The 12,206-nt window shown below is 41.0% G+C and overlaps 1 protein-coding gene across 2 annotated transcripts in view; it reads right to left on the reverse strand.

Annotated features, from left to right (window-relative positions):
* PEX14 (peroxisomal biogenesis factor 14) overlaps positions 1 to 12,206 on the reverse strand; it is a 67,410-nt gene that overhangs the window by 29,531 nt on the left and 25,673 nt on the right. For both annotated transcript variants that reach the window (XM_041460289.1, XM_041460290.1), the window contains one exon: positions 6,270 to 6,354. In XM_041460289.1, coding sequence (XP_041316223.1) covers positions 6,270 to 6,354 — 85 coding nt within the window. The remainder of the gene's footprint in view (positions 1 to 6,269; positions 6,355 to 12,206) is intronic.

Genomic DNA, 12,206 nt, shown 5'->3' on the forward strand with positions numbered 1-12,206 from the left:
AATATTTAAATTTACAAGTCAGACTTAGGGGCTGGGTCTTTTTTGCCCATCACTAAGGCTAACGATTTCAGGCCTTGGAATATAATTGTCTATTTTAGCATTATCTTCTAGGTAGACTTCAATTCACTCTGCTGTAATCATATTGTTTTTTCAGTACTACCAGGAATGGAAACATTACTTTGTCAGTAAACAAGGCAGATATGACTCAAAATACACTCAATGAGCAATAGGAGTTAATTTTGCAAAGCCATTTTTAACGGCTCTTTCACATTAAATAGTCACTGTCAGATAGCCAAGTGGAGAGACATCATTAAACCCATGACATTCCAATTATTTCTTAAAATTAAGCTTACAAACAGCATTTTGCAGCATGCACAACTTCCTAAGCATCAAACCGATCTGTTCCAATTTATCAATAATTTTCAAGCCAAGAAAGGATTGGCTTCCTTTGTACACTGCGTCACACGGGCAGTTATGTCTAACCTGATGTCAGGTGGTTTTCTGCCCTCTCATAAACGACTGGGACAAGAGTCAGAGACAAGCAATAAACTGATTTCTCCATGTGTACAGGGACTAACAGCCTAGTTTTTCCAAACTTCCTTTCAAATCTTGAGGAATGATAGTGAAGGGTTTCTTCAAATATATTCTTCCCAAAACGCTCCAAAGAAGCACCATATCTGATTCCCAGGATGTCCTAAGGCTGAGCAGTTTACCACATTTTGTTAGCACTACTGTACATTCCTTGTCACCAAAGAAGCCAAGAAAACCCGTACTTTTCGTGACAAGTTCAGACATCACAAACAGTGGTAAAATTGATGGGGGGAAAGAGTCAGCATGATGAATAGGCTGGTACTGAACAGCAGGTGACACATCCACATGCAAAAGAGTGGCAGGACAGGAAGACATCTCCTTCTCAGCAGATGGATAGTGACTCTCAATCATTTTCAGAAAGAAAAAAGAAGGCAACTAATACAAAACACAGAAAGGTGGAACTAATTTCTGGATCACAAGCGCATCTATTCCTCTGCATTATGATACTCCAGGAGTGGAAATCTGTATGTTGAACATCATCAGCACTGGGCAAACACAGCAGAGTACCACAAATGGATGTGATTACCCCTAATGCTGATTTAGCTAGGAACTGGTGTAAGTTTGTTAGCAATGGCAGCTTTCATTCTCTCACTCTTCATTCTTAAGTTCCCTAATAAGCTCTTTGGGAGACAATCACATTTCCCCATTTATGCAGGGTTGTGCAGAGCCAAAGCTTGGATGGGAGGCACCTAAAGAACAAACTGGTTGCATGACAGGTGTAGGACATATTTTTCTTTAACCCAGCAAAATATTACAAGTCACACTAACTGTCTTGCACAGCCATAAACAGAGGCCCAAGCATCTTTAGTAATTAAATATCCCATGGTGCTTTTCAAGAATCTTAGTAAATTTTTTGCTCAGTAATTACATTCTCTATCCCTAAAGCTCCCTCTGCAAGATCAGTTAGATAAAGTATTCTTCATTTCCTCTCCTAAAAATCACAAAGTGATGTTGAACAGCTGCTGTCATCTACCTCAGAGGTGGATGCTTTTTAGTGGGAAGCACAGGGAGATCTAGATCAAACCATGATTCTGATAATGATCGATAACCCTATAAACACCACTGAACATGCTCCATGCAACTAGCTGCAAAGTTTCCATAGTTAATGGGTACAACATGCTCCAAAATCCTGAAATGAAAAGCATCATGAAAATGCAGAAGGTGCTGTCTTCCATACAACCTCTACAGTCATTTAGGTAAGTTCACACAAGATGTTGGAGTTACTTTATGCTACTTGAACACCTGCTGCAAGCTTCTTAAATAATCAGAAAGCACCTCCCTGCTTCTACCTATGCTAGTGAACTTTCTCTTGCTGTGTGTTGATTTGTACTAGATGTTTAAAACACTAAGCATGTTCTTGCAGTAATTTTCTGCTATCAGTACTCCTATTCTTCACCATCTCTCAAATCCATGTCCTGACAGGAAGTTTGAAGAGAAGGACAAGTCACCTAGCATTCCTTGAACAGTCAACACTTATGGTCTAATCCCACATTTCTGTATCAAACATGGTACTTTCTAGAAAAGGATAAGGTTTGGAGAGGCAGAGCAGTTTGGCCTAAATAGGTATTTTGACACCATAGGTTACTAACTCTATTTTTCCAGCTGAGTTGGCACTGGACTCCGTTGGCTTGCATTGTATTTTCTTCTCAAGGAAAGCCTTTGCAAAAACTGTTTGAGCTTCACTGAGACATGTTAAAGAATTAATTACAAAGCAAAGCTGAAGGAGAAAATTAATTTTGGAAACACAAGAGGTTACTTTTCTTTTCCTCCCTTTTCTGGAACTGGGGGAGGAAAGGCAGTTATTTTCATCTTCATGCTGGGGGCAGGAGCTGGGAGCTGTCCAGTCGATAACCTGGCCATCAGAACAAGGTTTGTAATTAAAAGGTCAGTGACCTGGAAAGCTGGGGCCTCACTCTCAGAGCTTCTCAGTAATGACGGCACTATTAAATTAAGACTGTTATGAAATCAATGCTAAAAAAGCTTTCATGGTAACGAGATTCCATTCAAGGACATGCAAACTGCCTCATGAAATGGACTTAAATTATTAAAAAAAAAGGAGTAATAAAAGAGGGTTAAATTGAAATCTGCTGAAGAATTTGCTTTTTTTAAGCCCTCCAGCAGTGGGCTGTGCCCCCATCCCTCAGGTCGTGAAGGTGATTCACTTGGGTTTCTTTGACAAAGGGGAAAAGGCAGGTTCAACTTCCAAGAATGCAGACTACAGAAAGAGAAAGAAAATTAAGTCAGTTTTCTACTGGAAGTTTCTGGGGTTGACAGCATTTGTTTCTAGGGGATCAAGTGCCTTTGAGCTCTGATTGGGAAGGGCATGTAGAATTAAATAATTTTTTCATCTCTTCAGAAATCACCATAGTCTGGCATCTTGACACTGGAAAAATTTTCTGGAACATTGATGCACTGCAGAAAACCTTCTGAGTGGACGTTTTACCAACATAAGTCAACAATTGTACATTAACTTGCTTTAATGCACCTCTGTTCTTCCATCACTGTTATTTCTGAGCTCCTCATATGCTTTCATCAGTTCCCACAATCCCACTCTGGAAAGGCATTACTGTAGTCATTTTACAGATGAAGAGAACAAGCAACTAAGAAAACAGTTCTTCATCCGAGATGACACAACAAGTCTGGAACCTCGCTGTTTTCCCCTTCTCTGCCCCAAAAACCCAGCACCCTGAAAACAGAGCTTCCCATGTATAGTGCATTTCCACCCCCTTTCTCTGTCTTGCCAGAACTTAAGAGATTCAGAGCACACAAAATTAACAAGCCACACGAGTTACCGGATGGGTAACTGAGCAGTGCAGGACATCTGAGGCACAACAGTTAAATGACAGACACATTTCCACAAGGGTTTAAGCCCCACATGCTGTCTAATTACTCCCAAGGCGCCGCTGATTCTGTGGCATGTCATCAGCAGAATCAGCGAGTTGGACAAAAAACAAACAGCATCTTTTTTTTCTTTCTTTTCTTTCAGATACTCTGAGGGGAAACAGCTGTTTTTCCCTTCATCTGAAGAAGTTCATGATAAAAAGGAGGAAATGTCATAAATTACACAAAATGCCAGTGTAAGCTTCAAAGAAAATGATAAATGATTCTAATAACTTCATGTTTCTCATTAATGCCTCTGTATATGGGAGCTTAAAAGTGCTTAAGACAACAGAGAAATCTCATCTGACTTTTGAAAGCCCTTTTACAAATCCAGGATACCCTCACTCTCCCAACTGTCATCAACACTCTGTCACCCCATGTGCCAGAGAGAGCAGTTCAGCACCACCTGAACTGCACAGAACCAGGAACACCTGATTTCAGCCTCTACAACTACTGCTTCACCAAACCCAGTCCAGCTGATAATCCTGCAGAAACTTTCATTTCTCATCTCACTGAAATGTACTAAACCAAATCCAGCTCCTATACTAAAACGAAATAAAATTTGATAGGCCTTTACGAGGAAGGAGATGCTTACAGAAAAAGAAGAAAGTATTGCAATTCTAGGCAGAACCACCTCTGTGAGTCTCAGAAGTGAAATTTCTTAAGCCAAGTCAGGCTTGCAGGACCTTTTTCAACTGGCAGCGAGGGCTCTCTACCAGACAGCCTCAACAGGGGATACACATTATCACTGGGATGACAGGGACTGTACAGCAGAGAATAGGGAGAACAAACCCTGTAGTCCCTCAGCTACTCAGGCCCAAACCAGCCACGACATCTGTGTTCCAAGAACTGACTCCTTCTGCCAGACCACACAGGTACCACGCCAGCACCGAACACAGGCCACATTCCATATGGACACATTTCCAGTGACTGCTGGGTACAGGCGCTACTGGACCCTACTCCTTCCTATCTCCTACGGTTAAGTTTAGAAAAAAAAACAATTAGCACAGAGGGAAGGAGGGCTAATTAACACACAGGAACAAACAAACAGTTCTACCAAACCATTTCTGCTCTTTAGTAATTATTAGCCAAGTAATTCATAAGAAGTATTAGTCCGGCCACAGTTTCTCTGCGCCTCCATCTCCCCACCCTTCCTCTTCTCCCAGTCAGGGATTTATTAAAATTAAACAGATTAGATGGAGCTCCTGATACGAAAAACTGTTCAGCGAAGCCTGCGGTGGGAAAGTGCAGAGCAAACACCAGAGACATTTGTCTCTAAATTGCTCTAAATACCTTCTGCAAATGAAATTCTAACCCAGCTGTGTTGAGAGAGAAAATGAGGACTAACTGGTCATTGTCAGCACAGAAGAAGATCAGGCAGTTATAATATTGCACGATATACTGGGGGCTAAGGATCTCTCGGCAACAATAGATTTTGTATCAGGTTACCCCGGGTAATCAGCACAGCTTTTAGGCTCAGCTTTCCCTTGCTTCATTGCTTCGATGATAGAGTTGAAATCCCCAAGCTTTTATGATTAATTACTCCCCGTAGGTCCACATATTTCAAGGAAAAACTCATGGTGCACAGCGACCAACAGGCTCCAAATTTTAATGTCATCCTGATGGCAGGGCAGGGCAAGCAACATCCCTGATGATTGGAATGTCCTCTTAATTGGCACTAGGACAAGCAGGGAGAGGATCACACTCAAAATGATGTGCCCGTGAACTACTTGTCATGACATCATTGCCAAAACACAAGGCTGCCATTCCCTTCTAGGTTCTCTGCTATTCAGGATGAGCAAACTGGTGCATATACTTGAACTCTCCATCTCATGACTTCAGGTCTCAGGCATCTCAATAAGCAGTTCATAACTCCAAACAGAAAAATACATATTTCACGGGCTTCCCTACTTCTCAAAGCTCAAGATCTTTAGCTCTAGAATTTTATGTACCTTGAAGTACTTATGACTTCAATGTGTATGTGGGTCACTCCCCTCTGAAGTTTGGAATTTGTATTTTCAGTATCATTTCAACACCATACAGTGCTCCACAACACAGGTAATTAACTTCAAGTTAAAACTGTTGTTATTTATGTCTTGTGGTAAGCAATATTGTCCCAGGACTGCAGCAAAATATAGAGTGAACATCACCTGGAATGCACTGCAAGTTGTGGAATAAAAACTTTAGAAATAAAATAGGAACAAAAGATAGTTCCACTATGAGTCAGAAAGTAAAATAAATTCTCTGTAGGCAATGACCAAAGTATGCTGCACCTCACTAAGATGATATAGGATTTGTCAGGATCTGTTCTATCCCTGCTATAGTAAAGGGCTAGACTCAGTCAGTAGTTTACCATTTCAGCCTGAAAGTCAGGTTGACCCCAAGCTTGACCTTAACCTGACCTTGTTGACTTTTACCAGGTTCTTTGCCTCTCTCTGGCTCTCTTTGGAAACATTTGACCTTTTCACCCAGTGATTGGCCATTCTAATGCCAGTGTCAGTAAGGTTTGAACTGACCACAACTATGAACCGTCCTCATTGCAGAAAAGATCTGATAACAGTTAACCAGAAATTTTCCCATGTGTCTTTTGTACTCTACAATTCCACATCTGGTGTAAATATTGCACTAGTCAGTTGGGAAGAAAAGAGACTGATATTTCTTATAAAGCTCAGATCTTCTTTTGAGACTGACTAATTGCTTTGTCCGTAACATCTAATATTCCACAGCAGTACATTTTGACTTTGCATTAATTAAAGGTCCCTCATTATCACTGAGATCACAGCCTAAAGAGTTCATACCTTTCTTCTTCAGGAATGCTCTTCTGGTTGCAAGAGGACTTTGGCGGACCCGTGGATTCTGTAAAAATTTCACTGCTGTCACAATCTGAGGAGGTAGGAGGATTGGAGAAAAAGAAGAGAGAAAAGATCCAAGTTAGACATGGTCAGATCCCTATTTTATATTAGGCACTGTGGACTGCAAGGTAAGACAACACACCCATCACACAGAGATGATCTGGACACAAAGCCAACTTTCAGAAATGGTTCAACAAGTATCAGAGTTTGTGGTTTAACTCTAAACAGCACAACTATGGTGTTTAGCCTAGAAGTTTCTTGTTTAATTACTTTGGGAGCAGCTCTACCTGTACAAAAAACTCCTTAAGATTATTACGTGTTTCTGTTATTTACATTGTGATCTTCTTACCTAAGTTGGCTCGTACAGTTAAAGCCAGCCTGGAGTCAATGCATGGGATCTGTAACAGTTGGCTTATTGTAAGAATGTTTCCTTTCTATCTAACCTAAAGCTCCCTGCAGATTCTAAGAGATTAAGGCCTTTTCTGCCATCATTCTAATTTATTGAAAGCAATAAATAAACCTCAGCTTCTCATGACTAGAGAAGAAGCGACTTCACATGTTTTGGATCACATAACAACAATCAAAAAAGTCACTTGGAATGACACAAATGGGTAGGCAAGAAGTTAAATTTATATTGCACACCAGCAAAAGCCACAGATGACTTTCGTCTACAAACTGATTTCTACATCCTTCTTTAAGGTGACAGAGCACCTGAAACAGAGCACTTATACAAGCAAAGGGTAAAGTCTGGGGTAATACTCAATGGCATCAACAACAACAGCACTAGATGTTTACATTTCCATTTAGTGCCAGTGAAACATATTTGATTTTTTTCTTCATATGGTAGTTCCATTTCCCACATACTTCCCTATATTGTTATACACGTTATTACATGTTACTGCACCAGCGATTCTCTCCACTTTTATACAAAAACATCTGCTCCGATTGTGGCATCATGAGGAATAATGTGCTAACAGCACATCCATGTGAACTAGTGGAAGAGATTACTTCCCTTCTCTAGTGCTAAAATTAACCATCCTAATATGCTAGACCCATATTATTCAGGTCTTTAAGAGTTTATCTTAAAACACAGTTTCTGGAATTCAGTTCCAAAAAGGTTTCCAAAACTTTGACAGCAGAAAAAGAAGGGAAAATACAGCACCACTCCTGAAATCACTAAGTTTCACTTTGTGTTTGAATCAAACACTTCGAATATGCATTTCTGGTCAGAGAGCAAAGTTCTGATGGGTTTAATGGCACTTTCAATGTACTCCTCAGTGCATTCCATCAATGTTTTTTTCTTTTAAATTGCATCTCTTATTTCTTTAAATACATTAATCAGGCTAGTGTAGGCAAAACGGATCCATTGGACAATGCAATAAACATGAATTATCATCTATCCAACATGCATAATGGCTTAAAAATACATAATAGCAGGTGTAGTTTAAATGATTAGTTATTACACCTGTGGTGGGTCTGATTCAATTGGGGAAAATCATCTTTAATAGGTTAAAAGGTTTAGATCACCAGGCTTCCCTTAAAGTGGCTGTAGAGAGGGTATGATGGAGTACGCTGTCATTACTAATTCATTTAAGAAAAACATGGGGGATACAGCAAAGAACAGCATAAACGAGCGAATCCAATTTAAACATCAGGTAAAGCAGAAAACACCTTTTAAAAAAGCATGATAAATGAATTTGGAAGAGAGATGAAATTGACATATTTATTTTAACGGGAATTTGACAAAGTCCCAGCACACTTCAAAGTTGGGAGGATAAAATGAATGGGGTGTTTTTAATTCTTTTCATTTTCTCGTTTTCCTGCATTTTTTCCTTAAGTTCCATTCAGTAATTTTGAACCACAAAACAGCAGAGAAAAAACCACCCCACATAAAGTGTACTTTGGCTTCATTTATGTGCACTTGATCTGTCTCCAGCTGAAATGCAGGTGACAGGCAAATCGCAGATTTAAACTGTGCTGATACTGCTGTGCCAGATGCAGAAATACAAAGCGCCCAAACTAATAACCTTAAGATAATATGCTGAATAAGAAAGATGCCCAAATGAGCAGACCGACAGACACGTGAACACATCAAAGCCACTCTCCTTCTAACAATAATTACTTGTTTGTGTCTTCACATACTCCTTAACACTCCCTCCCACATTTAGTGAGATAGACACGAACGGCCTGCAGACTTGCAGTTCTGCAAGCTCTTATATTTAATTATCAATTTTTAAGTATTACAAAACCTGTGAGAAATAAGCAGTATTTTTCATTGTGCTAATTCAATCACAACCACGTGAACATTTCATTGATTCTAACCCTTTATTAAAGCTTATTTTTGCCTTATAAAGATGTAAACATTTCGGTAGTAAATTTCAGTCCAAAATAAACTTCTATTTTATCTCTCCCCTGCATTACTTCATTATTCACAGGCTTTTTAATCTTAAAACAAAATGAAATTACAAGCAACAACTCCATAAAAAGAATCTTGGACATGTATTCCTCCCTCCGGTAATCCCATGTTTCTCATACTGTGTTTGCATTTACCTCTGAACATTCATTCCTATAGGCTGAGATGAAATGTCTTCATTTTTACAATTAATCTCGTATACATGAGTAACTTACGAAGCAATTTTGGCCATGTCAAAATGCCAATATTTTCAAGAAACATACACAAGAATTTCCCTACCTTCTATGGATCATTTTCCTTGCACAAACAAGAGCAACTGCACTCCATAATTTAAACAACAGAAAAAGGAGGAGGAAGATGAGAAGACTTGCAGTCCTATGTACAGCCAAAAAAATCATGTGGCAAATAGCACTCTGACTCAGCTGCTAACATTGTTCCATACTATTTCTGTAGCATTTGTAACACTTCTCCAAATTTTTATGGTATTAGGACACTGCCAAATAATGAGAATTGTATCACTGCGTTGATTTCTAGACTGCCAGCATGCACTGTCGAGCAGACTGGCTTTATCTAATGGATCAGGTACTTGTACTAAAGAAAGAGTGTATTTGGTTTTTAAAAGGCCAGCCAATCCCATAAACTTGCTTTCCCACCACCACTTCTCCTGCAGCGACAGGATCCACAAAGTCATCTTTCTGACTGGGAAGAGATGGGTGGAATCCTGCAGCAGGTTATGTCCTACACTTTGATTTTCCAATTAAAAGATCAATGTCACTGCTCATAGATTATATTTGCAACTGGACAAATGACATAAATTCAGGCCAAATATTCTGCTTCAATGTCAAAAATATAAAATAAAGACAGGAACTTTATTGCAGATGCTATGGAAGGGCAGAGGGCTGGCAAAATTCTGGGCCAAAGCACAGCACTTGGACGCTAACTTAGCAGCCAAGGCCCTTCATTCCTAATTTCCCTCCCTTTTGTGTTAATGGGGAGGATAAAGACAGCCTTATTTCTTATTGTGCTCAAAGCTGCAGGGTTTCCAATAAAGCAATCTAAGGTACTTTGTCGGCTGCTTGCATAAAAAAAATAAACAATGAAATTTAAAATACTGTGGCAAATGCCTATTCTCTACCAACTCAGAAATAAAAAACAAAATAACAGAAATGTAAAAGATCTTTACCAATGAAAGTTACAAAGGATTTGGTAAGAGTTCCACATGGAAAACAGACTCAAAAGCCACCAGGAGCGCAGCCTGTAAGAGCTCTAATAGATTTCCTAATACTGGGAACCCTCTGTAGGTTATTACTAAACAGCATTTGTTGATAGACTGAGACTTTGAGGTGACCTGTGATGTAAAGGTTGGGTCTGAATTATACGTTGCAAGGGATGGTATTTTGTCTTTCAGAGTGGATCTGTATCTGTTTAAAAGCAACACTTCTTTTCATTAAGCAGAGGCGGCCCAGGCCATGAACTATGCACAGACAGTTTACATTACATGTGCGGAAGCAATCAACACTGGCAATATACATGACGTATGTAAAAGAAGTTGGAATTAATTTTTTTCCAGTGTATTAAAAAATAATAATATGGCAGTATCAACAAACACTCAACCTATTTCAGCCAGAGCAGAAGGCCACAGCTATAGGGCAAATGGAACTGATCAATATATTAGCCTACAGCAACACCCCCTCAGTGTACGGCTGTATGTTTGCAAGGCTCGGAAGATTAAATTGTCTGTGAAAGGTTTCTGCACTCCTACTCTAAAGGAGATACCCAGAATCCTGTTAACAAGCATCAGGCTAAAGCCAACTTACGTTTTAACAAGGGCTGACTTAAAAGCCTGGCACAACAGTGAACGAGAAAACCCCTCGCAACAGAAATGCTGTGTTTTAGTAAGAAATCAGTGCCCTGCCAGGACTAACTTGACAAATATGGTTATCGGTGGCACACGGAAATAGTTGCAAAGCAGCTGTTAATCAGGGAAACACATCACAGAACGCTGATGCCAGCACTCGGGGAAATGCAAGGGGCTAATTATGAAGCCATATATCTCAGTAAGGAGGCACCGCTCCCGGCCCAGCCGCGCTCCCGCCCGGGGCCCGGCGCGGCCCCGGCGCTCTGCGGAACTGCACTTGCGCTCCGCACGGGAATTACCTGGGCCAGCCGGCACGAGGGACGCTCCAAAGCCCCTGCGACTGCACCGAGATTTGAACGAAAACGTACAGAACCCCAGCAACTGTTGCGGTTGAGATGCAAGCTGGAAACCTACAAAGTTCGGCAGATCTCAGAGCTGGATGGAGAAAAGTTTAAAAATGCTGCAACAATGGCAAAGCCCCCATGTAAAACAGTGAGGGGGGAAAAAGAAATACAGTTGAAAGCAAGATTCATGGGAGGCAGAAAAGGAAGATTCATGGGAACAAAGGCAAGGAAGAAACACACTTTGAGCCATATCCGAGATGAAGAACCTGGAACTAAGAGAATACAGAATAGCAGCCAAAAAAACAAAAAAACCAAAAAACAATTAAAAAAAACACAAACAAAAAAAAAAAAAACCACAAAAAAAAAACCAAACAAAAAAACCCAAAACACCAAACAAACACAAACACACAAAAAAAAGGACCAAAAATAGCCACCAAAAAAAAAAAAAAAAAAAAAAAAAGGAAAGAAAAAATAGCCAAACCAAGGGAAAAAGAAGGGGAGAAAAGAAAAAATAAAAAGGGGAAATCCTAGGTGCTCGGAACTTATGAGTGACACCTAACTCAGCGGCACCCACATGAAGGATGAGGGCCCTGGCCGTGTTCCTGTCATGAGTCCCGCTCAGGCTGGAGAAAACAAGGTTCAGGGGAAACCTTTTTGCTCTCTACAGCTCTCAGTCAGCAGGTTGTAGCCAGTGGGATTTGGGTTCTTCTTCCAGTAAACAAGCGACATGACAAAACATAGTCTTAAACTGCACCTGGGGAGGTTCAGGTTGGACACCAGAAAGAATTCATTCACAGGGTGACTCGACATCGGAAGGGGCTGCCCAGGGAGGCGGTCAGGGAAAGCCCGGACGCGGCTCCCAGCGCGCTGTGTAGCTGACAGGGCCGTGCTGGGTCACAGGCTGCACGCCGCGGTCCCGGAGGTCTTTCCAAGCCGACCCCGCGAGGGCGAGGCCCGCGGCCCGGGGCTCCCTCACGGCGGCCGCGGCCCCGGGGCTCCCTCACGGCTCCCGGCCGCGGCCCGGGTCTCCCTCACGGCTCCCGGCCGCGCGGACCCCGCGCGCCCCCTGGCGGCGCAGCCGCCGCCGCCGTCAGAGCCCCAAATTAAGTGTTTTCACTCAGTGGAAATGAAATGTTTTGCAAGATGAAACAGAAAGAAAATTGAGGTTTTAGGTAATTACTAGTTGGCATTTACATATCACAGGCTGGTTCAACACCTATTCATTTTCCTCTTTTATTTTCAATTTTTTAAAATTGCTCATTAAAACG

This window comes from Pyrgilauda ruficollis, unplaced genomic scaffold, assembly GCF_017590135.1.
Source record: "Pyrgilauda ruficollis isolate IOZ18807 unplaced genomic scaffold, ASM1759013v1 scaffold141, whole genome shotgun sequence".
Taxonomy (NCBI): Eukaryota; Metazoa; Chordata; class Aves; order Passeriformes; family Passeridae; genus Pyrgilauda; species Pyrgilauda ruficollis.